A 26,967-nucleotide genomic window follows, 5' to 3' on the forward strand; every position below is an offset into this window, starting at 1 on the left:
TAGTTTCTGAAAAGGCTATGTAATGGCATGCGATGTAAAAGAATGCCTTGTAAAGGATGTTGCAATGTAAACACTGCGTTGTAAAGGCATGCATTGTAAATGTATGCGTTGTTACGTCATACATTCGGCAGAGACGGTGCTCCGGGCACAAATGGGCTTTGAAAGTCATTATTTGAAACAAACACAGGATACTGGTCGGACACCCACCTCTCATTGAACCATCATATACTGATTACTCATCCCCGCCATGCACAGTTTTCTCATCAATAATTTAACTGCAAATGTGGCAGTGATATTACCAATGCCATCATAGAAGATGTGATGTAAGATATGGGATAATTAGCAGTGTATGGAGAGGGCGAGAGTTATAGTTAGTTGAGATAACTACAACTATAACTGGCGAATTTCTACTTTTATTTTTAGTTTAAAACATTACATTCTTACTGAACTTTTTTCCTAACTATAACATTATGTTAAACTTTGTTTTTTAAAGTGAATTTCTAGATTTGTGTAAACATAAAGTAATATTTTGTTACTATAAGAAAAGTCAACCCCCCCCCCCCCCGTCTGCAGCCAGGCCCTGTTACAAAGCCCCCCACCCTCGCAGTCATCCGACACCATGCTACAAGGTTAGCTGTAGGCAGCGAACTCCACAATGTGCCCAGCGTTTGTGTGTGTGGCTCTCCTCCCAGAGACTTTAAGGGCTCGAGGGAACCCATCCTCCTGGGCAAATACAATTCAATAGGAGAAGGGAGTGTGTGGCTTCCTCACCTAGCCTTCTTGGGTCTCGGGTACCTCATCCTCCAGGGCATGTCCAAAATAGAGGTGGATCCCCTGGTGGCAGCATATTGTGGGCTGTGGGAGGAGCTCTCTTGCTGGTGAGGTCTGTAGCCAGCCCTGGTGGATGAGATCTGTATCCAGTCATGGCAGGTGATGGGTGGATCATGCCCTGGGGGTTGTCTGGGAGGAGAGGGCTGTGTCTAGTTCTGGTAGGTGAGGTCTGTATCCAGCTTGGAGGGTGCCTTGGGTGGTTAGGTCTGTGCCCAGTCCTGGGAGGTGGAGACAGACTCCAGTCCTGGTTGGTGAGGTCTGCATCCAGCGTTGGGATGGGAGGTGATGTCCACATCCAGTCCTGGTAGCCAAGTTCTGTATCTATGCCTAGGGGAGAGAACTGTATCCAGCCCTGTTAAGGCAGGCCTGTGTCTGCCCTGTAAGGGAGGTCTGTGTCTGTCCTGGTATGGGAGCCCTGTGTCTGCCCCAATAAGAAAGGCCTGTGTCTGCCCAGGTAAGAGAGGCCTGTGTCTGCCCTGGTAAGGGAGGCCTGTGTCTGCCCTGGTATGGGAGCCCTGTGTCTGCCCCAATAAGAAAGGCCTGTGTCTGCCCAGGTAAGTGAGGCCTGTGTCTGCCCCGCTAGTGGAGGCCTGTGTCTGCCCTGCTAGTGGAGGCCTGTGTCTGCCCTGGTAAGGGAGGCCTGTGTCTGTCCTGGTAAGGGAGGCCTGTGTCTGGCCTGGTAAGAGTGGCCTGTGTCTGCCCTGGCAAGGGAGGCCTGTGTCTGCCCTGGTAAGAGAGGGCTGTGTCTGGCCTGGTATGGGAGGCCTGTGTCAGCCCTGGTAAGGGAGGCCTGTGTCTGCCCTGGTAAGAGAGGGCTGCGTCTGCCCTGGTATGGGAGCCCTGTGTCTGCCCTGGTAAGAGTGGCCTGTGTCTGCCCTGGCAAGGGAGGCCTGTGTCTGCCCTGGTAAGAGAGGGCTGTGTCTGGCCTGGTATGGGAGGCCTGTGTCTGTCCTGGTAAGGGAGGCCTGTGTCTGGCCTGGTAAGAGTGGCCTGTGTCTGCCCTGGCAAGGGAGGCCTGTGTCTGCCCTGGTAAGAGAGGGCTGTGACTGGCCTGGTATGGGAGGCCTGTGTCAGCCCTGGCAAGGGAGGCCTGTGTCTGCCCTGGTAAGAGAGGGTTGTGTCTGCCCTGGTATGGGAGGCCTGTGTCTGCCCTGGTAAGAGAGGTCTGTGTCTGGCCTGGTATGGGAGGCCTGTGTCAGCCCTGGCAAGGGAGGCCTGTGTCTGCCCTGGTAAGAGAGGGCTGTGTCTGCCCTGGTATGGGAGGCCTGTGTCTGCCCTGATAAGGGAGGCCTGTGTCTGCCCTGGTAAGAGAGGGATGTGTCTGGCCTGGTATGGGAGGCCTGTGTCTGTCCTGGTAAGGGAGGCCTGTGTCTGGCCTGGTAAGAGTGGCCTGTGTCTGCCCTGGCAAGGGAGGCCTGTGTCTGCCCTGGTAAGAGAGGGCTGTGTCTGGCCTGTTAAGGGAGGCCTGTGTCTGCCCTGGTATGGGAGGCCAGTGTCTGCCCTGGTGAGACAGGGCCTGTGTCTGCCCAGGTATGGGAGGCCTGTGTCAGCCCTGGTATGGGAGGCCTGTGTGTGCCCAGGTAAGGGAGGCCTGTGTCTGCCCTGGTGAGACAGGGCCTGTGTCTGCCCTGTATGGGAGGCCTGTGTCTGCCCTGTATGGGAGGCCTGTGACTGCCCTGGGGTAAGGGAGGCTTATGTCTTCCCTGGTTTAGGGAGGCCCGTGTCTGCCCTGGTAAGGGAGGCCTGTGTTTGCCCTGGTAAGAGAAGCCTGTGTCTGCCCCAATAAGAAAGGCCTGTGTCTGCCCAGGTAAGTGAGGCCTGTGTCTGCCCCAATAAGAAAGGCCTGTGTCTGCCCAGGTAAGTGAGGCCTGTGTCTGCCCTGGTAAGGGAGGCCTGTGTCTGCCCTAGTATGGGAGGCCTGTGTCTGTCCTGGTATGGGAGGCCTGTGTCTGCCCTGGTAAGAGTGGTCTGTGTCTGGCCTGGTAAGGGAGGCCTGTGTCTGCCCTGGTAAGAGAGGCCTGTGTCAGCCCTGGTAATGGAGGCCTGTGTCTGCCCTGGTATAGGAGGCCTGTGTCTGCCCTGGTAATGGAGGCCTGTGTCTGCCCTGGTAATGGAGGCCTGTGTCTGCCCTGGTAATGGAGGCCTGTGTGTGCCCTGGTAAGAGAGGCCTGTGTCTGCCCTGGTAAATGAGGCCTGTGTGTGTCCTCGTAAGAGAGGCCTGTGTCTTCCCTGGTATGGGTGGTCTGTGTCTTCCCTGGTATGGGTGGTCTGTGTCTGCCCTGGTCAGGGAGGCCTGTGTCTGCCCTGGTAAGGGAGTCTTGTGTCTGCCCTGGTAAGGGAGGCCTGTGTCTGCCCTGGTAAGGGAGTCTTGTGTCTGCCCTGGTAAGGGAGGCCTGTGTCTTCCCTGGTATGGGTGGTCTGTGTCTTCCCTGGTATGGGTGGTCTGTGTCTGCCCTGGTGAGAGAGGCCTGTGTCTGCCCTGGTAAATGAGGCCTGTGTGTGTCCTCGTAAGAGAGGCCTGTGTCTTCCCTGGTATGGGTGGTCTGTGTCTTCCCTGGTATGGGTGGTCTGTGTCTGCCCTGGTCAGGGAGGCCTGTGTCTGCCCTGGTGAGAGAGGCCTGTGTCTTCCCTGGTATGGGTGGTCTGTGTCTGCCCTGGTCAGGGAGGCCTGTGTCTGCCCTGGTGAGAGAGGCCTGTGTCTTCCCTGGTATGGGTGGTCTGTGTCTGCCCTGGTCAGGGAGGCCTGTGTCTGCCCTGGTATGGAAGGCCTGTATGTGCCCTGGGGGTGAGGGGGTCCTGCGTTGTATTCTGAAAGCCTGGGAAGAGCTGAGCGCACAGCTCCCGGGAGGGACAGTTCCGCTCTGCGGTGTATGGCACAATCTGGGATTAAGGTATTACCAGAGATCAAAGGGGAATGCTGGCTGGTGCTTAACCCTTTCACTGCCTCCGCGTGAGGAAATCCTGTGGGGCTGCCTGGCCTTGAATGCAGACCCAACAGCAAAGCCGCCTGTCCATGGAAGGCTCTGAGGGGGTCATCTCTGGTCAATGATTCAACAGTGTCAGTCAGGGCCAAGGCCATCATTAGTAATGGGGATTACCATAATTAATCCAAGCATTCATTTTTCACAGAGGAAAATGATCAACCTGTTTTGTACTGGTAAAGTCAGGCAGCCCCATACATAACATTTCTTTGCCATTAGCCTTGCTGCCCTGAGCCTCTGACGTCATCCACACAGAAGATGCGTTTGTTTCTATGGCCCCAAATGTTTACTCATTTTTAATTCTTTCAAAGCTTCATTGTGCCATTGCTTATTGACATCAAAATACCTCTTAGCTTGTGACCCTTAAGTAACTCATTCAATTTAAAATGATTCTATGTGCAGGCCTTTCAATTTCCCCAAACCTTCCCTAAATACTTCTGAAATTTGCTCACAAACTCATTTTTCCAATCTTTGTCTTTCACCCTCAACACTTCCTTTTCAGCAGGTGAATATAGTTCATTAGGCAACTGTTTCTGGACGCAGCAACTTAATACTGACCGTCATCAATTAGCAACATTCAGGTTTCTGTCACACATTCTCCACTTACAATCACATTTCAACATTTCATACCTCCTCAGTCAACTGTGGCTAAATGGCTGGGCATAGTGCCCAGAGACAAAACCCCCAAAGAATGCTAAGCCAGGCGGGGAAACCATCATTGCAATGCTGCCTGTGGTGCTATCTCTGGAGGAGAAGGGATTGCACCGGTTGAATCTTCTCTAGGCTTTCAACATGGTGTCCTGCCAAATGTTCGCCCAGCCAGAAATCACTTTATGAATGTCTGTGGAGCCTCCTTTTTAAATGGTTAAGATTAATGTACTACTTTTGGTATTCACAGAAGGCATTTAGTAGTCTTAAATTAAGATTTTGTCCTAAATTATGATTTTGTCCTAATTTCGGATTTTGCCTTAAATTAGGATTTTGCCTTAGGTAAGGATTTTGTCTTAAATTAGGATTTTGTCTTAAATTAGGATTTTGTCCTAAATTAGGATTTTGTCTTCAATTAAATTTAAGACAAACTTAAGTTAAACTTAAGTTTAATTTAAGACAAAATCCTAATTAAGGACAAAATCCTAATTTAAGACAAAATCCTAATTTAGGACAAAATCCTAATTTAAGACAAAATCCTAATTTAGGACAAAATCCTAATTTAGGACAAAATCCTAATTTAAGACAAAATCCTAATTGAAGACTACTTAATGCCTTCGGTGAATACCAAAAGTAGTAAGTTTAGGATTTTGTCGTAAGTTAGTTCTGTGAATTGGGCCCTAAATATCGCAATTTTCATGTGCTGTTTTAAGTACCTTTATGCACTTTTCCAGCACTTGCACTGTATTCCGTGCTCAGAATTCATGTAGAAAGTTTTAAGTATCTATATGTACTTTCCTAGCATCTGCACTTTATTAATTCTCTGCCTACAACTCATATTTCCTTCTACGATATGAAACTTCCATGTGATGACTATTAGGCTTGGCACTAAAAACATTTTTTCTTTGGAATTTACTGAATAGTAAGATTTGGATTTTTATTGTATTTTATTCAACAAATTGAGAAACTGGTTTTATACTATAAAGATAAAATGTTATTTATTTTAACTGCCCCAGGCTAATTATGGAATGATTAATTGTAATTGTGTTTACTTAACATGTATGAATTGTTTTATCTTGTATTTTTTATGGTCTTTTTTAAAACCGAATAAAGATTAATGAATGCGTACAGTACCTGGAGGTGGCTGACAATGCAGTACTCCTGGACTTCCTGGAGCCCACACGTGGACGTGGCGCTGAGGCTCTGGGCCCGGCCAATGAGAAGGTTCCCTGTTGCTGGGTAGCAGCTCCCATCGGTGCAGCCTTGTTGCAGAAGGTCCGGGTCCTCTTGAAGATTCGGTTCCTCTTCGGTTGCGGATCCCAACACGTGAACTGCGAAGAAAGCATGTAGTCTGTTAGAATTTGGGAAAGTAACCCAAACTGTTCACACTCGAACCAAAGGCACCAGCTGGAGCAACCTGGCCAACTTATTTATTCATTTGGTAAATATTGTTTTGGATTTTTATAATCGAGAAATTGAAGCAATTCCCTACAGCCTAGTGCCTTCTCTTCAAGACACACAGGAGATGGGGCATTGCCTCGTCTGAAGTGGAGTTCAGGACACATGCACAGATAATGGGACTTTCTGCATTTTACACCACATTCCATTGATATATCATGGTAAGGATAATATGAACTAATTTATAAATTAACTAAGAGGTTCTCCAGCTAACCTCCTTTTTTGATTCATGCCAGAGATGAAAGTAGCCTGCCCTAAAATAATAATGTATTTACTATTTATTCATGTATTTCATATCTTTCTATGGTGTGGACCTAGCCACATTGCAACAGAGCATTTTACAGGGGGTACATCGTTTACAACGCGGTGAAAACACAGCGATGCCTTTACAACGATGCCAATACAACGCAAGTCGTTACTACGACTTGCGCTGGATGGCGCTGTTGTATAAGGAATATTGCAATTTTATATTCCAACACCTTCCCTACTGTTACGTGGACTGGTGTTGGAATATAAAATTATAATATTCCACAATCCACGCCCTGCAACGCAAGTCGTTGTAACGACTTGCGTTGTAATGGCAGCGTTGTCATGTACCGCGATCTACAAGATCGCGTTGTACTGACATACATCCATTTTACAGACAACATAGATGAAAAAGAACATGACATAAGAACAGTCTGTAAAAGCAAGTGAAGATCTGGGGGATTAGTTCAGGAGGTGAATTCTACAAATGTCAAGTCTCCCAGAAAGTGAGAAGGTCCAGATTTTGCCTGATGTGATCTGGAAGATTCTTGGAGGTTGGAAAAAGAAGGCCTGTTTTGTTTAGATTTCTTTCTTCTGGGATTTCTAGAAGAATGTGCCTGCTGCCTCTGGTAGATCCTTGTCCTCGTGTGAATTGGTGCTTGTTCCTCAGGTGGGCGGGGAAGGGCAGTGCGAATTGCTTTGTACATGATGCAATTGTGACCTCAATTCTTGCCTTGAGTGAAGATGTTTCACTAGATGGGCAGCTGCATGGAGTATGGCACATAGGGGTGTGACTGTGTAGAAGGGTTTGAAGGACTCGTAGGATAACTTTTCCTCAAGTCAATGTGTGAGAACCACTGCCTGGACGGCGGGTCTGAAGTCTGTCTGACGGGTGCTTTTTTTAGCTTCCTGAACAGATGGAGTTGGGAGGAAGACAACTTTCTCGGTCTGGCAATGTGGTCATTTAAGGAGACCTTATGGTCACAGAAGAACCAGAGCCACTTTTCCTGTGGTGCCATTGACGGGCAGATGCCTAGGGGTTCTACAGCCCTTTGCCCTTTGTGTACTGGCAGTGGGGAGTCTGTAGGGAATAGAAGAAGGAATTCTGGGCCAGATGTACATAGCGTTTTTGTGGCTGCAAATGCTCTGATCCATCTAAACAGCACTGCTGCCCTTCTAATATGCAGCTGACACCCGTTCCTCCAACATGAAACTGCCAGCAGTCCACCTACCATGGTCCTTCTAACACGACACTGCCACCCGTCCATCTAACACAACACTGCCACCCATCCAGGGGAGGGTGGTACCAACCATAGATTTTACCCCCAGCTTAACTTTTCAGACAAGGATATTTTTTTTAATGGAAATTTATTTAGATGAGTATAAAATCGTAGACCCAATGAGGACAGCCAAGAACCCGAAGAAAGTGCGGTATAAAATTCTCCAATGGCTTTTTAAACAAAAAAACTCAATTGTTAAAATTTTTTGGTATCCCCCAGATAAATGGCTCTACAAGATTGACTGACTTCTACACCGGGGAGGACAAGTTGTTGCAAACCAGCGTATTAAAGAAATGGGAGGAGAATGGATACAGGCAAGTGAGAGACTTTCTTAACTCAGATTCTTGGAAAAAGTGGAGCGAAAAAGAGAAAATGCTGCTGCACTCCAGGGATATGCTTACATGTTCGTTTATCCAAATCAAGCATTTTTTAGAAAGTGTCGACTCCAGAGGTTTAAGAGTAAGTTTAGAACTAAGCGAAGCACTAGAAGTTAGAGACAAGCGGTCAGTAAGCACTTGGGTGAAAATCTTTAATGATAATAAATCCGCCGCTATCTATGAAAAAGCTCAAGATAAATGGCGTTAAAAAAGAAGGCCTGCAGATCTCTAGAGCAGTGTGGAATAGAATCAACAGCCTGAACGCAACAACACTCAGAGGTGCCAATTTTAAGCGGATGCAATTTTACACAAAATGGCTAATATATAGGTCTCCGTAATTTCTATATAATATATATCCTCAGATTGAGGATATGTGTTTTCGCTGCTCCAGGGAGGAGGGAGGCACCTGGTCACATAGGGCCCGATTCACAGAACTAACTTAAGACAAAATCCTAAACTTACTATTTTTGGTATTCACAGAAGTTAGGATTTTGTCTTAAGTTTGTCTTAAGACAGACTTAAGACAGACTTAAGTTAGGATTTTGTTTTAAGGCTGTCTTAAGTCTGTTTTAAGTCTGTTTTAAGAAAAACTTAAGACAAAATCCTAACTTCTGTGAATACCAAAAGTAGTAAGTTTAGGATTTTGTTTAAAATTAGTTCTGTGAATCGGGCCCATATTGTCTGGGACTGTCCAAAGACCAAGCACCTATGGGAAGCACCTGTGAAATATCTCAGTACGACTACAGGCCAAGCTCTCATTATCGATAATTACTAATTACATTGCAGTTCTGGGATGCTCTCCAAATACAACGATGAACAAAATGCAAGAGGAGTGTTTATTTATATCAACCCTGGTGGCAAGATCATTAATTCTACAAAATTGGCGCAGTAACACTACCCACCTTCCAAGCCTGGAGTGCTAAACTCCATAAAGTTAAAGAGCTAGAGAGGCGTTACGCTTTAAGATCAGGATTTCTTATGAAATACAAGATGTGCTGGAATTCCATAGGAAATTGGTCTGTGGCCTGGGTAAAATAATTTTTTATAAGAAATTGTGCAATTTGCTACTCTCATCTGCTGTTTCTGGTTTTAAGTACTCTTAAGATTGATCTATGTTTCTGGTACGATGTCAACCATATTTGTAACTGAGAACTTATGCACTTTACTTTGTATATGTATATTTAATCATGAATTCAACTCTCAATAATTGTTATTTTTTAAAAACAACAGTGCCACTCATCCATCCAAGACAACACTGCCAACCTAATTACTAACACGACACTGCTGCCCACCTAACACGTCACTGCCACCCTTTCATCTAACATGACAATGCGGCCCATCCATCTAACATAACACTTCCACCGTCCATTGAATACGACACTGCTGTCCATCTAACACAAAACTGCCACCCTTCCATCTAACATGACACTGCCAACCTTCCACCTAACACGACACTGCTGTCCACCTAACACAACACTTACACCCTTCCATCTAACATGACAATGCGGCCCATCCATCTAACATAACACTGCCCCCCGTCCACCGAATACAACACTGCTGTCCACCTAACACAACACTGCCACCCTTTCATCTAACATGACACTGCGACCCATCTAACACAAGAGTACCAACCTTCCACGTAACATGACACTGCTGTCCACCTAACACAACACTGCCAATCTTCCACCTAACACGACACTGCCAACCCTCCACCTAACACAACACTGCTGTCCACCTAACACAACACTGCCACCCTTTCATCTAACATGACACTGCGACCCATCTAACACAAGAGTACCAACCTTACACGTAACATGACACTGCTGTCCACCTAACACAACACTGCCAACCTTCCACCTAACACGACACTGCTGTCCACCTAACACAACACTGCCACCCTTTCATCTAACATGACACTGCGACCCATCTAACACAAGAGTACCAACCTTCCACGTAACATGACACTGCTGTCCACCTAACACAACACTGCCAATCTTCCACCTAACACGACACTGCTGCCCATCTAATGCAACAATGCCAGCCATCCTCCTAACACAACACTGCTGCCCATATAATACAACACTAGCATGACCTCATCACTCATCCTTCTAACATGACACTGCCACCCATCCATCTAACATAAACCATCCACCTAACACAACACTGCTGCCCATCTAGCACAACACTACCAGTCATCCTGACATGACACTACTGCCCATCTATCACAACAGTGCCACCTGTCCCCCTTGCATGGCATCATCACTCACCCATCGAACATGACACTGCCAACCGCCCATCTAACACAAAACTACTGCTCATCTAACACAACACTGCCAACCTACCACCTAACAAGACACTCCTGCCCATCTATCACAACACTGCCAACCTTCCCCCTAACACAACACTACTGCCCATCTAACACAACACTACCAGTCATCCACCTAACACAACACTACTGCCCATCTAACACAACCCTACCAGTCATCCACCTAACATGACACTGCTGCCCATCTAACACAAGAGTGCCGACCTTCCACCTAACATTACACTGCTGCCATCCACCTAGCATGACATCCTCAATCGTCCTTCTAACATGACACTACCAACCATCCACCTAACACAATACTACTGCCCATTTAATACAACACTGCCAACCTTCTACCTCACACAACACTACTGCCCTTCTATCACAACAGTGCGAACCTTCCACCTAACATGACACTGCTACCCATCTAACACAACAGTGCCAATCTTCCACCTAACAGGACACTGCTGCCCATCAAATACAACACTGCCAGCAACACAACACTATCTAACATGACAATGCCAACCTAAAACAACACTACTGCCCTTCTATCACAACAGTGCTAACCTTCCACCTAACACAACACTACTGCCCTTCTATCACAACAGTGCGAACCCTTCACCTAACACAACACTACTGCCCATCTAACACAAGAATGCCAACCTTCCACCTAACATGACACTGCTGCCCATCTAACACAAGAGTGGCAGTCTTCCACCTAACAGCACACTGCTGTCATCTAACACAAGAGTGCCAACCTTCCATCTAGCACGGCATTGCTGCCATCTAACACAACACTGCCAACCTTCCACCTAACACCACACTGCTGCCATCTAACACAAGAGTGCCAACCTTCCACTTAACACCACACTGCTGCCATCTAACACAACACTACCAGTCATCCACCTAACATGACATCATCACTCATCCACCAAACATGACATTGCCAGCTGTCCATCTACAGTGACATTATCACACAACACTGCTGACCATTTAACAGAACACTGCCACCCATTGACCAAACACAACACTGCCACCCGTGCATCTAACATGACACTGCCACCCATTCATCAATCACGACACTGCCACCCGTCCATATAACACGACACTGCCACCCAATCATCGCACATCACACTGCCAGCGTACATCTAACACAACATTGCCACCCGTCCATCGAACATGACACTGCCGCCCGCCATTGAACATGACACTGCCACCAGTCCATGGAACACGACACTGCCACCCGTCCATCGAACACGACACTGCCGTCCGTCCTTTGAACAGGACACTGCCACCCATCCATTGAACAAAACACTGCCACCCGTCCATTGAACAGGACACTGCCGTCCGTCCATTGAACAGGACACTGCCACCCATCCATCGAACACAACACTGACACCCGTCCATTGCACACACCACAGCCGCCTGTCCATCGAGTACGACACTGGCGCCCGTCCATTGAACAGGACACTGCCACCCATCCATCGAACATAACACTGCTACCCGTCCATTGTACAGGACACTGCCACCCATCCATTGAACATGACACTGCCACCCACCCATTGAACACCACACTGCCACCCGCCCATTGAACACCACACTGCCACCCATCCATTAAACATGACACTGCCACCGGTCCATCGAACAGGACACTACCACCCATCCATCAAACACAACACTGCCACCCGTCCATTGAACACAATGCAGCCGCCCGTTCATCGAGCACGACACTGCCGCCCGTCCATTGAACAGTACACGGCCACCCATCCATCGAACATAACACTGCTACCCGTCAATCGAACAGGACACGGACACCCATCCATTGCACAGGACACTGACACCCATCCATCGCACAGGACACTGACACCCATCCATCGAACAGGACAGTTCCACCCACCGAACATGACACTGCCACCCGTCCATCGAACAGGACACTGCCACCCCTCCATTGAACAGGACACTGACACCCATCCATCAAACAGGACACCGCCACCATCCATCAAACATGACACTGCCACCATCCATCGAACAGGACACTGCCACCCATCCATCCATCAGGACAGTGCCACCCATCCAATGAACATGACACTGCCACCTGTCCATTGAACAGGACACTGCCGCCCATCCATCAAACACAACACTGCCACCCGTCCATTGAACACAATGCAGCCGCCCGTTCATCGAGCACGACACTGCCGCCCGTCCATTGAACAGGACACGGCCACCCATCCATCGAACATAACACTGCTACCCGTCAATCGAACAGGACACGGCCACCCATCCATTGCACAGGACACTGACACCCATCCATCGCACAGGACACTGACACCCATCCATCGAACAAGACAGTTCCACCCATCGAACATGACACTGACACCCGTCCATCGAACACGACACTGCCACCGATCCATCGAACATGACACTGCCACCCGTCCATTGAACACCACACTGCCACCCATCCATCCAACATGACTCTGCCACCCGTCCATCTAAGAGAACAAGCTGTGGTTCTCCTTCAATTAAACTCAATATTCAACATCCACATCACATATTGGGACATGAGATAGACTTAGGGACACAATATCAAAACCACAGCACAGCCAATGACGTCTCAAACTGTGGCCTGCATGGAACTAGCATTGGCAGATGTACACTATACACATGCTCTTAACATGATGTACCATAACATGACGTAACTGGACATACCATGACATGAGTATTTTCATTTTCCCCCAAAGGAATTAAAATCTGCACTTCAGTGGAATAATGACAGGGATTTGATGGTAAAGTTCTGAGTTCCACTAGAAAAGAAATGTGTGTACCCCAAACTCTCCCCAGCTTCACCAGCCTCCCGTACAGAAGGCACCCCAGGTCATGCCAACCCAGCCAGAGGATGGGGAGGCGGGTCTCCTTGGCAGAAGCAAAGTACTTTTCCACACTCAGTCAATCCTGGCCCTACATGGACTGGGGTGGCCTGGGCGCCAGCGTGGGTGGGACTTGGGACTTACCCGTTCCTCAGGCTAGATAGTTCATTTCTTTGGGGAAGAAATGTGCACAAATATTACTGTTCAGAAAATATGAACTGATAAGAATCTGTGGATTATGAAGTGATAAGATAAAGTGTACAAAAAGCCAGGCCTGTGTAATTTTCCACTCCTTCGGGCCAGCTGGCTGCCAGCAGGAGTGCCCTCTCAGCAGAGCCTGGCAGGAAGGGCTGTGCACACACCCTGAGCAGGGCATTCCGGGCATACTTGGCGGGCGGATGGGGCACTCCTCTGTTGGTAGGCAGTGAGGGGAAACCCAGGGTCACCCTATACATATAGGGCCAGGTACACAAAGGTAAACTTACACTTTTGAGTAAGTTTACTACTTTTTGGTAAACTTAGACAAAAAGTCTAACTCTAGCTTACCTTTGTGAATATCAAAAAGTACTCAAGTTAGACTTTTGGTCTAAGTTTACCTTTGTGAATACAGAAAAGTACTAAAGTTTGACTTTTGGTCTAACTTTACCTTTGTGAATACCGGTAAGTAGTAAAGTTACAGAAAAGTGTAAGCTTTCCTTTGTTAAATGGGCCTATAGAAGGTAAGGTGAGGGTGAGGAGGACCAGGCCACGCCAGTGTACCCATCGCCCACAGACTGCTCTTAACCAGGCCATGAAGGGTCTGCAGCTCAACCCTTGGCTGAGCCCACCACAGCCTGGCCTCCACACCCTCTGGGGCTGTGAAACTCCTATGCAGTATAACAGTTCATTAAAAGGCGTGTGCATGCACCAATCCTCGATGCACAGATGTGCATGACACTGCACACAGGCTCAGGTACTCTGCTGGCCTCCACGCCTGCTACAACACCACAAGGTCTTCATTTCGGATTCCATTTTAGACATAAAAAACATCAAATGGTATTCCCTCGCGTTTAATCTTTTTTTGCACTAGCGCAGATTTAGAGGTGAAGCCAATGAGACAATTTTGGGCAAACACTCACTGGTTAGTTCAAGCGCAAATCAAGAAAAAAAAGGAGAAATACGCACACAAATACCGTTTGTTGTGTGTGTTATTCTCCTTTTTTTACGCCATTGTATAAAGTGATGTAAGCTTCGTAAAACACAAGGAAGGCGCTTTATCAACTCTCAGTTGTGGGGTAGAGGTGGGGGAGAGGGAGGAAGGGGGCTTGTGCCCTGTTTTTGCACCAGGATCTAACTGTGGGTTGGAGGATTGATGGACAGTTGGTGGTAATAAAAATCAGCCAATCTTGAGGGAGGAATGCTGAAGGTGGGTGGAAACCTACTGGGGGACTCCTCTCCACCTGCTGTAACTAAGGTGGGGGAATCCCACTGGCAAATCCACCTACGGCTGTAACTTTTGTGCTATGTTGTATTGTTTGCTTGTGTAGCCCTTTCTTACTCGTCATGTGCCCCTGAAGCGCTATTGGGACATGCCAGGCCTTAAGTGTAGGGTAAGTAATAGGAGCGTTCTTATTATTACCTTAGGGCGTGATTACAAGCTACGACCATATGGGTGCGGAGACATCAAGTGGTCAAACTTAACAATATCAGCCAGCATTTCCTCACATATATCCTCCAATTATGAGTTATAACTCATGAAATGGGGAATAACTGCACAACTCAGATTTATCATGCAGAATTCCGTATACAATTTCTAATTCTGCTGCATTTAGGGCACACATTGATTGCATGTTGTCAGCGGGTGGTGAATGTTTGTGGGTTTTGAGTGAGGGATCAGGGGCATACAGGGGCCCACAACCATTCAGGAACCCTTCAGGGGGGCCCCATTTAGCCCAAGACCAATGACTGTTTGTGAGATATGGGAGTCTAAGGTGACCCCTCTTTACATTCTGCAGGGGGGGAGGTCCTATCATTTTGCGTTTTGCCACTGAAAGGGGCAGGGTGGAGGTGGTGGGTGAGGGAAAGGATGCGGCTACGTAGGGGAGCCTTACATATCTCTCCATGCACTGGTACAAGGTCAGCTGTGCATCATGGCCGGATTGAACTGCAGCCCATTCCTAATATGATTTTCGTGGCTGGATTTTTCAACCAATACAATCTGGCCCAAATGATGACGACAAGGTAAGAATCGTCAAAGCAATGGCTGCCTTCATTCAGCTCAAAAAGATCTGGAACTCCAAGAACCTAAAGCTGCAAACAAGATCAGGCTTTTTAACACCAACATAAAATCAGTCCTTCTGTATAGAACAGAAACTTGGAGGAGAACAGTGACCACCACCAACAAGGTCCAGACTTTCAAGACCTTCAGCAACATCTATTTGAGGAAAATCCTCGAAATCCGCTGGCCAAACACCACCAGCAACAACCACCTATGGCAGCAGACTTCCCAACTCCCTGCTCATGAAGAAATCATGAAAGAAAGACTCTGGGTCTGGATAGGTCGCACCCTCCACAAGCGTCCACCAACCACCATCAGGGAGGCCCTCACCTGGAACCCTCAAGGGAAAAGGTAAAGAGGAAGGCCAAGAAACACCTGGTGCCGAAACCTCGAGGCTGACTGCAAGTAGATGGGTTACACATGGAGTCAGATGGAAAGAAAAGCCCAGGACAGAGATGGCCGGAGAGGCCTGGTTGATGGCCTACACCCCAGGAGGGGAAGTAAGCATAAGTAAGTTCAATCAAGTCTAGTGATCCTGCACCTGGGAAATCTGTGAGTGGGAGCACTGGCCGCTTATGAATGAGCAGAGCAGAATTCCACCCAGATATTCTACTCTGCTCACCCTATCATTTGGTCCTGTATGTGAAGTCAGAGGGTTTTTACATTACTATCAAACTCAAAATCAGGCCCTTAAGGATTCATTTAGGACTCGGGAAGCTAAATTGGTGAAACATTTGGGGCCAGATGTAGGAAGGCAATTACCGGTCGGTAACGGCCGAAATCGTCCGTTACCGACCAGTAATTGACTTTCCCTATGTAGGGGGCACATTTACTGATTCGGTAAATAACGAATCGGTATTTATTGATTCGGTATTTACCGAATCATCATTTACCGAATCGGTAAATGAAATGTAGGAAGCACTTCAAACAGTGCTTTTGGGCTCAAAGGATTTGTTATTTACCACCAACTATTAGTTGGTGGTAAATAACGAATTCCTATGCAAATGCAAATATGTGCATTTACACCTGTGCCATGTGTCAGACTTACATGCCCTTAGGTCATGTATGTATGCCACATGTGCACACCAGCACAATTCAGGGTTGCAACAGGGTGTCAAAGTGACACCCTGCAAACCCTTGACAATTTCCCTATTTTACCGAATCGGTATTTACCGATTCGGTAATTGACATTCATTCCTATGGGCCTCTAGGCCCATAGGAATGAATGGCAATTACCGAATCGGTAAATACCGATTCGATAAATACCGAATCTTAACGATTCGGTATTTTTTACTGATTTTTTATCTACATTGCATTTACCGATTCGAAAATACTGAATCGGTAAATTTCGGTATTTTCGAATCGGTAAAATACAATTACCTACATATAGCCCTTGATCTCTTAAATGTGTGGTTGCCTTGGGGGACCACCAGGTTTCCTCTGGAGAAAACATATTTTACCCCGCAGTCTGAACAACGACCAGTCTTTACTACACAGTCACTATCACGACAACAAAGTTGCCAAGTGTTACTTTATCCTGTAAGCCATTACAACGACTTGCTGTAGGGGGAACATCGTTGCACTGGTGTTGGATTTTTAAGTCCAACATCTTTCCTACTGTTGCGTAGACTGGAGTTGGAATAGTAACTTATACTTTTCCAAACTGCAGCGCCCCCTAAAGTAAGTTATTGTAATGACTTGTGTGGTAAACTAACGCATGGTAATCTCGCAGTTGGGTAGTGACTCCGTTATAAGGGCATGTGGGGTAAATGAATGCGGGGTTCCGTCGTATAACCTTCCTCTGGTGGTGCCACCACATAGAAAATGTTTGTCCAACCTGTCCATCTGGACAAGAGTGCAAGGTCACCGAGACAGAGGCCTCTTTAATCTAGCCCTAATTTTTCCAGCCATGGTCTGGCATGCCAGGCAAAGAACTTCCAGTTAGAGAAAAAGCAAACTGTCCCGGAGGCGTACAGAGAAACATAGGTGCTGGAAGTAGGAGTTGAGGACAATGTCGCACCTCCCAAAACACTATGCTGGAGTTCAGAATCTGAATGAACAATCCATGTGGAGAAGTGTGGCTCACCGATTAGAGCGGCAGACACTGAGGCAGAGGTCTGGCCCGGGACCAGGGTTCAATTCCCGACGCGGCAGGGTCTTGGGCTCAATGTCAGCGGACTCGATAATTCTCCCCTCGGTGCCTACTCTAATCATGGGTCCCACTCTGCAACTCTGGGCAATAGCTTCCTTAATCTCCACAACGGCCCCGAAAGTGCTAGGATGCCTGGCCTAACCTTGGAGGTGCCCAGTAAGGGGGCATCTCACAGGGAAAGCCAGGAAGGGTTCCACAGCGGTATACAGCGCCAAGATACCTTTCAGGTGATAGTGCGCTTTACAAGTATACCCACGTTTACATTTACTAAATTTCGTTTTTATCTTGGCACATATGTTGTGACAGTGTTGTGCCAAATATCAGGCTGTGCCTACTGACACATGGCTGCTTATGTTTTTTAACTTGGAGATTTGTGTTTACTACCCTGCCTGCAAAGTGAGAGGATTTTTTACAGTTGGCTATGTGACTATCTTGCTGGGGTGTAGGGAGTGGGACAGGAAAGGCTGTAATGTGTCATTTTCTTCTAACGCACAATATAATTTAAATAACTATAAATGAACTGTATAAATATTTCACAATATACCGGTAATTACTAAAGCACATTTTAAGTAATTTTTTTTGATTTTGAAATGTGATGGAAACAAAAATTTGAATAGGACCTAAACAAATCAAGACACTTGATTGTTTTGTTTTGTGAACTTGATTGTTTTTTGGCTTAAACACAATATCCTCAGATTATAGTTTATACTAGGGGTGGGCGGAAGTCGCGTAATGGACTTTCGCGGATAGGCACCGAAATTGAACCAATTTCTGTGCCTCTCCGCAAATTTCCGCTACGTGACTCCCACCCACCGCCCGCCCGCCTCCCGCCCGCAATATTACAAAGATTAAAGGTGAAATAAGAGTTAAAAAACACTTACCTTAACGCGGGGACATCTCTTCCTGTTCGCGCCTTCTTCTTTGAAACTGCGCATGCGCGGGAGCCTGCGCATGCGCATTTCTGGCAAGGAATGCGCATGCGCATCCGCACATTCCGCGGGCGGAACGGAAATGTCCGCCCACCCCTAGTTTATACGCTGTATCATTTTACTAGTAAAACTGTGTCTCTGTGTAAATTGAGAGTCCATTTCAATGGAATGTCTGCTGTCTGTAAATGATGGTGCGCTATTTTTGTGATGTTTTTGTGACAGTGTGCTTCAAAGTGCACCACCAGCTACACACAACACCCATCCCACTTTCTTGCTGAATGCAGCTTGTTCTTTGTGCGTCGTTCAAATGTTTCACAACCTCTATGACTTCAGTGGTGTAACATTGATGGCAGCACCCCCCCTCTGAAAAGTGTTCCAGCCTACAGCAGAGAAACATCCCTGCGCTCCAGCGGCCATTTTTAATTTTCACAAACAAACTCCCACTTTAGGGAGGTTTGTTTCTGAAAAGCAAACGTGAATGCCAGGGGCCGTCGTCAAAATTTCGTCTCACTTGGTAGTCTGCTCAGCAGAAGAGACCCCCACTGGTGTCTCTCTAAAGGTCACTTTTCCACCAGTGGGCTTCTGTCCACCTAAGCCTCCCACCAAGGTCCACAGGTACATAGGTTTTATTTTGCGAGTTGCTAATAGCGAATTGTTGCGATTCGCTATTAGGAAATCGCAAACACCTATGTATGAATGTGTACTTTACACATTTAGCTATTCCTAATGGGGTCGCAATTGACCTACCTCATTAATAGTCATGAGGTAGGTCACAATTGGTGACCCATTGGGAATGGGGAATAACACAGGGATGGTGGCTTGCTAGGGACAGCAGACCCCCATGTCTGTTTTTGCTTTTAAATAAAGCAATTTTTTTAATGCAGCCCGTTTTCCTGAACTGAGACCGCTGCCTGCTCTTAGAAAAGTTTTTACAAGCATTCACAAAAGAGAAGGGGTCCCCTGGGGAACCCTTCCTGTTTGCAACTGGGTTACAACCTACTTGAAGTAGACGGTAAAATGTGAATGATTTGCAACAGCATTTCGTCACAAAACATTTGTACATGGCACTGCGAGTCGCTATTAGGAAGAGATGCCCTTAACACACCCCTTCTTAATACTGATTCGTTAACATTTTGTGATTCGGTAATAGGTAACCAAATCTTAAAATTGGGTTCTGTACATTAAAAAAAAGGCATTTTTTTGTGGCCACAAAATGGCCGATTCTGCAAATCGGGCCATTTGCGACAACAAAAGAGCTACGTATAGTATAGTTCTCTTCCTTAGTGTCGCTGCCATTCAAGCATGGGTGTGTAATACTTTACTGCTGCTTCTGTCGGACTCCACCTACATATTTTGTATTTTTATTTTATTCGTGTTTATTTAATTTTGTAATGTTTTTTAGTAAAGCACTCATTCTGTCAAAGGACCTCTTCAGGCCATATATCTGGAGAGCAGGACTGGACCCTCCTAGAACCATACCGCTATCTGGTGTGCCAGGCGCAAGCCCCTTCGGCCGTTCTCCTGTGTCAAACAACATTCCCGGAACAGTAACCATGACAAGGAGACCCCTGCCCATCTCTGTATTGCAGGAACCAACCTGAGGTCGCCTTCGACAGGAAGCACTCCATTCCAACCCCGGAAGTCCCGCCCCTGAGGCAGCGGCAGAACAAGTGAAAACGCCCAGGACGCCGTCGGAGCATCGTGGCAGGACACTCGGACTGGCGCAGAAGACGGAGAAGAGGCGAACCTGGAGGAAGACGTGTGGTCGGAAGATTGGTGGAGTCCCTAGGAGGTGGCTGAAGAGCGGCCGCGACTCACAGGAGAGTTGCGGCGGACCGTGTGAGTACCAGTAATCCCGCCCCAGAGTACGGTAGGTACTCGTTGTAATTACTGTGTAAATATCTCTCTTTAGGCACGAACTAAGAGCACTGTATGATATTTGTAAAGCACCCTCAGTGTATAGACAACCCTTCCTCCCCTCACTTACGTATCTGACACACCCTTGCTACCTACCTATCCTTCGCCCCCCCCCCCCTCCCCACCCCCCCTTGTGCTACCTCCCTTCCTCATGGTCTTCTCTCTCCTCTCCTCACTACCCGGGTGGCGGTGACTGCCATATTCATTAGAGTCCCCGCCAGGACTAACGGTTCCTTGTTTCTCTTATTGCCCTCCGAGGTTCCTCCCCGACATCAGAACCGCCACAGGAACGCCAAGAAAGGAAACGGACCCCAGCCCCGAAGAAGGACCCGGACTATCCTGTGGATCCCTTTTGCTTTTGACCCTACTGTTACCTGACTTTGTGTTTAATAAATCCCGGCATAGCCCACTATATCCGGCCTCCTTGCCTGATTTTCCAGCCTGCAGCACACCCACCATCACAGTGGACTAATCAGCCCACTGTAGGGGCCTGTGTTCGACTTCATGGTCACAGGTTCAAATTCTGGCGAGTCCACTCAGCCTTTCATCCTTTTGATGTGCGCTTACCCGGCAAGATGTCCACTGAGTATGCATCCTCGCATCCTGACTCTTTATTTTCTTCCTGGCACAGCCCGCCAATGTTTTCCATACTAGTTCTCCGTCACCCCCAAGCTAGTAGACCAAGATATACGTCCCATAAAATGCCATGCCCTCCAACTTTCCTGTTATTGGTGCCCTCCCTTTCTGTGTCAGGCCCATCAGGAAGTTATCCACGCCCTCCATCCTGCTCTCCAATCTTCTCTCACTCCTGGTCCCACTCCCTTCCCCCACTGGGCACTGGAGTCTATACACCCCCTCCATGCTTAACGCGGTACAATGTCCTTGTCGATGCTACTAGTGAATTCTCCATCAGCGGCCATGCCCTTACCATTGCATCCCCTCAACCAGGGTGGCACTGCCGATGCTTTCAAGTCGGCTTCTGGAGCCAAACCATAGACCCTCACCTACTGTGAAGCAGATAAAAAGTCAACCTCTTCGTTGTCAAGTCCTGGAGTGAGTCTTGTCTGAAACAAGATGCTCCATTGCAAGCACAGCAATACCAGCTCACACAACACATACGGGCCATTCATCGATAACTTGTTCACAACCCGAGCCAATGCCTCCTATTCGACAACAAAGGCCACCATTTTGTCCTGCAGCTCCTCATCCCACAACCTGGCCGCCAGTGCCACTGGAATTAATTCCAGAAAGGCGATGATGTGCTGATTTCTCGTTTAGTCCTCCAGCCCCTGCTCCATGCACCAGTGTTCTTTACTGTGAAGTCCAACACCACCCGTGCCTCAGGCATCAGAAAAAAGCTCCACCTTGCAGGTCACTGCAACGTCCCACAGACACAAAGTCACACCGGCAGATTGGTCCAAAAATCTCAGCTATAACTGTCAGTCCCTACTCGCTCTGGGCCTGATTCACAAAGGGCTTCCACACTCGTGTCGGAGGCCCCACAGTTGTCGGGGAGTCTCCGCACTTGGGGCAGACTCTCTGCAATGGGAGCCCTCCGCACTCATGGTGGAGGCCCCACCGTCGTTGGGGAGTCTCCGCAATGAGAATTCTCAATGCACAGATTACTCCCAAGTACGATGACTCCCCCACGATGGCAGGGAATCCGCCACAAGTGTGGAAGCCTTTTGTGAATCTGGGCCTCTGTGTGTAAACCCAATGCAGTGGTGAGGTTTCGGCTCTCCTCTCATTGCAAAGGACATCTGTCTACAGAATGCCCTTCATGGAGTAACTACCCTACAAGCAAAGTTGAGATGACCCTACAACTCTTGCATGAACCTCAAGCCGCACTCTTCTCTACCCCCTGCCTCTCCCAATGGTCCTCAGCCTCTTTAATTTGCCCACGGGTGGGTGCGAAACCAGCCACACTGAACCCAGCTCAATATCTCAGTAGGTTCTTCATATTCTAGGATCCTTGGTCTTCTCTGACGACCACATCCCAAAGAACCCTGACTCTTCCTTACAAGTAGTCAATCGTCTCCCACACTCCTTCATCATTCGTGCCCGGTCCACCATCAGAACTTCTGGAGGTACTGCATCACCTGCTCATATTGCGTGATCTTTCTCCCCACCGACTCCACAAGTATACTGAGCTCCTCGAATGCAGAGCATGCCGGGATGCAGACCAAGACCAGATCTGTTGACTGGGTGTGAGTGTTTGATTGGTTCAGATGCTCCGTCCATCACCACCCCCTTTTGTACCGCTTTTGGCTGCCATAAGTGTGGCAGGGTATGCTCAGACGTGAGTCCCTTGCTCACTTTGGCACTGGATTCAAGCAAGCCCGGCTGAAGACGGCTGAAATGCCAGAAACCGGTCCTCGGAAGCTTGTTTCCAGGTCCAGGGAAGGCATGGCTTGGCAGTTCAGGCTGGACTGTTCCCATGAGGCACAGGGTCAGACTGATTTGCATGTGGCCATGTCCGAACTGGGGTGGCAGAGTGGGCTAAAGAACGTTGATGGATTAAACCCAGATCTGTTGACTGGGTGTGAGTGTTTGATTGGTTCAGATGCTCCGTCCATCACCACCCCCTTTTGTACCGGGTTACAGACCATGGGCATGGCTTTGCCAATAAACAGTTGGCTTTCAGTCATTGTGACCAGGAATTAGATGTCCTGTGGTGCATGGGTAGCACATGGAATGCTGATTTAATGGCTGCCATTCCCATTTCATCCCCCCTTCCATTTCAATCGCTTTGTCAGTGCTGGCATATGACACAGAGCATTTGATCTGCTCAATGTATTTGTCACCTATATCTGGCCAGGACAGGGGGTGAAAGAAGTTTAACACCGGATGCTTGTCCCCACATTTTAAACAATCGTGTCTGAACCTGTGCTGGTCCTGATGGCACTATTCTAAACAACAGTGGTTCCCAGAGAAGGGAAATGCGTTAGCAATCAATAAATATAGACTCAATCGTTGCTATATTACATGGACTTATGGCACGGCGCTTTGTTTTAGATCCAACCGGCTCCAAATGGGTCTGGTCTGCCCGTGTGCCTCAGAGGGATGGGACACACTGGGAATCACTGTAATTGGTAGCAGTAGCCACTGGCTGTATGCAACGGTGGCAATGGTCATGTGGCTGTCATGACCTGCAGTCACAGTTCATTGTGCATTCCTCCCCTGGAAGAACTCAAACTTCTACGTGACCTAAATTCCACAGCGTATTGTAACCATGCCAACCCGCCGGAGCTTATAATGGCCATTCACATCAGGTTCAGTTAATCCTTTGCTGGCCTCTGTGTCTTTTTAGAAATTATGGGGCTTATTTATGAGCCTGTGCGCCTGTTTTGCGCCACCATTGCGTCACTTTTCGTGACCCTGCGGCGGCGTAACACATGTGCCATGTTGCGACATAGTTACAAGGTGACGCATCTAGGTAGATGCTTCACCTTGGAAAATCCTGCGCTACATTATACCTGCGTCAGGTATAATGTATGCAGGGTCGGTGTTTTGTCGCAACAAAGCTCCGTAGAAGTGACGCAGTGAAATCTATGAGACTTCGTTATGACACTTCTATGCCGCCAATGCGCCAAAACTTTATGCCTGACTTATGGTAGGCGTAAGGGTGACGCAGGCCCTTTCACATGGGGATTGCCCCATTTGAAAGGAACATTGCTGGAGTTGCGTCAGACTTCCGACACAATTCCAGCAATGCGCCACTGTTGGCGCCGACGGATACGTCAGTAATACTGACGTATCTGTCATTCCTTGCGACATGATGCGTCATATTGTCAATATGACGCATCATTGGTGTCGCAAGGAGGGCGTACTGAGAAGTGGTGCATCGCTGCTTTCACGCAGCGATACGCCACTTCAAATAAATGAGGCCCTATGCTTTTAGAATTCACGAATAACACCAGCCAAATGGCCGTACTCATTGGGATTTTACGGTGCTTGGCCAACACCTCTCCCAGTAGCGGCTGTTACCGAACAGGGGAAGTGAGGCGGGGGTGATCGCAGGGGGAGAGTAATAATAAAATAGCAAAATAGTACTTACCTTTGTACCACCGACCTTGGTCGCCGCCTCTTCTTTCTCCGTCCTCCTCTCACACTCGGCAGGAGGCACCCAGCCTACCAGAATTCCCTGACCAATCACAACGCTGCCTTACAGCATTGTTGTCTCCATGCCGTTGTTCGGCCCTCAGACAGGGGCTGGCAGGCTGTGCAAGTTCTCCACCCAGGCTGTAATGCAGCCTGGGTGGAGAACAATGCACAGTGCGCATGCCGCTTTGGCCCATCCGAGACGGGCTGCCAAAGCGACATGCGCACTTTAGGTGCTGCAACCACTCCTCCCCCTGTGACGTGGGGAGGCCAGCTCCACCAGCTCGCCTAGCTTCAGCTGCAAGCTGAATAAAAAAACCAAAATGATAATAACAAACGTTAAATATCATTTTAATTTTTGTATTTATCTTGCAGTTGAAGCAGTGGGGCGACACTCCTCCGACTTAGCAGGGGAGCCGCCTCTGCCCTCTCCTCCTATTTCCATCCTTCCTTGCACCTCATCTCCCTGCGCAACAACTTGAACATATCTCTGTATTCATTGGTCCAATTCTTCTTCTTTGTGCTCAAGAAGAAATGTCCACATGGAAGCTCCAGCACATTCTCCTTCTCTTTGCTTGTCTCATGTCCTGTGGGGCCTGTTGTCTTCATCAAGCCTGTGGTCATCCAACCTGTCCTGTCTCTTCTTCGACCTGCCATTGCTCCATGCTCCTCCGTCTCTCATCTCATCACCCAAATCTGCTTCTCCCCCCACCCCTCCTCTAGGGCTTGTTTTGCCCCAGCTCTATGTCTTCTTTTCTATGTTATTCTGTTCTAGTCTATTCTATGAAAACTTCTAAAGCGCATGGCTTTCCAAAGGCTTCCCGGCACTAGGGGCCATATGTATCAAGGCAAAATGGGTTCGCAAACACCGAAATTCGCAGAATTCCGGCGTTTGCGAACCCATTTTCGCTAAATGGTATGTATGAAACAATTTGGGTGCAAAATATGGAATCGCAAAATTTGCCATTCCTTATTTTGTCATTGGATTTAAGGAATTGCAAATTTTGCGATTCCTTAAATGCAATGTATCAAGGAAAAAAACATTCCAAAATGCCCTTAAGGAATCGCAAATTACCACCATCTTCTAGGAAATTATTCCTTAATTGCGATTAGCAATTTGCTAATCGCAATTAAGGAATTTTAAGGAATCGCTAAAAACCAGCGATTTTCTTCATACATACAATTTTGCGATTTCTAAATAGCGATTCCTTAAAAATCGCTATTTAGAAATCGCAAAAGGGTATGTTGATACATATGGCCCTAGATGAGCCTTCACATTGCAACAGAGCTTCCATGGGGCCTTCTGATGAGGTTTTCATTAGCAGGGGAAGGTCCAGGATTTAAGCTGTTTCCTAAACCGTGTCTCCTTGTCTAGGCTTCTTATTTCTAATGGCAGTGAGTTCCAAAGTTTAGGAATAAGATGTGAGAAGGATCTTCCACCACATTTCTCCAAGTATTTTTTCCAAGACTTGAATAATGTTCTCTGAACCTGTGCAGACTCCTCCCAGTTATAGGAGTCCTGCGTAGCCGGGGTGGATGGGGCAGCTGGACTCCCCCGTCCTCTTGCTGAGGCGTGAAGCTGTTATCCCACTGTTCCTGTGTTTGCCCCTTGTTCCTTCAAGATGGGTTGACCACTTCGGGTTGTGGTTGCCCTAAGTGCTACACTGTCCTTCCTTCTGCCTCTGGGGGCCATTGGTCCCTTCTGGGCCATGTGTTGTCCTTTGGGCATCTTCCCGTTGTGTGCTCCCTGGGCACTATCTCCCCTGCGCAACTCTGATTGGTCTCCTGGCTGAAGCATTTGACTCCCTTCTTCAGGGGTCATCTCTGCTGTCTCCTGGGCTGTTCTACTACCCGTAGGTGTCCCCGCCAGCCATTGCCCTATGGCATTCACCACTTGCAATAGAGGGGTAACACCCAGTGGCAGCTCCTCCTCTATGAGGAGGACTGTCACCCCACTCATCCCCCCAAAAGGAGCTGCAAAAATTGAAAAATAAAATAATAATAAACCAGGTTTATTATCATTTTATTTTTCTCTCCCCGGTGAGTCTTGGGAGCGCGGCAATCACGGGGCCGGGGAACGGGGAAGGTCACAGAGGGAGAGTGGCAAGCAATGTGATTCAGTGCGCATGACACTTTGGCCGGCCGTTTCAGGCCACCCAAAGCATCATGCGCAGTGAAGCTCTCTCCAACCCCAGCTGCATTGCTGGGTGGAGACAGCAGTCACAGGCCCCCAGTCTCCCTGGGAGCACAAATTGCGGGCACTCAGGCCAATCCTGACGCTTCTCTCATGAATAGGAGCAATGTTAAGATTGGCTGCAGGGGATTCTGGGAGTCTGTGCGGGTGACCAGGAGAAAACCGGCGAAGCGGCAGGATGGGCAGGTAAGTTATTTTTTAATCATTTTATTTATTTTGTTACATGACCATGAAATGCCTGCTCTGAGACCCTTATTGCCACACAAATCAAATAAAGCCTCCTGGGAAAAGGTCCAAGTACCAGCAGATCTGTCCAAAACCCTCAGGTCCAGTCAATCCATCCTGAGTGAGACGAAGGCAGGAGGAAGAACTCTGCAAACATACAGAGAATAGCTCTGGAGTAAACTCAATCACCCCTCAAAGTCCA

At 47.9% G+C, this 26,967-nt stretch overlaps 1 protein-coding gene across 1 annotated transcript in view; it reads right to left on the bottom strand.

Moving 5' to 3' along the window:
- Positions 1-26,967, bottom strand: part of LOC144782452 (laminin subunit beta-1-like) — a 385,361-nt gene that overhangs the window by 248,285 nt on the left and 110,109 nt on the right. Inside the window, exon 3 of the mRNA XM_078661828.1 lies at positions 5,595-5,791. Within this exon, the coding sequence (XP_078517954.1) occupies positions 5,595-5,791 (197 nt within the window). The remainder of the gene's footprint in view (positions 1-5,594; positions 5,792-26,967) is intronic.

This window comes from Lissotriton helveticus, chromosome 9, assembly GCF_964261635.1.
Source record: "Lissotriton helveticus chromosome 9, aLisHel1.1, whole genome shotgun sequence".
NCBI classification, from domain to species: domain Eukaryota; kingdom Metazoa; phylum Chordata; class Amphibia; order Caudata; family Salamandridae; genus Lissotriton; species Lissotriton helveticus.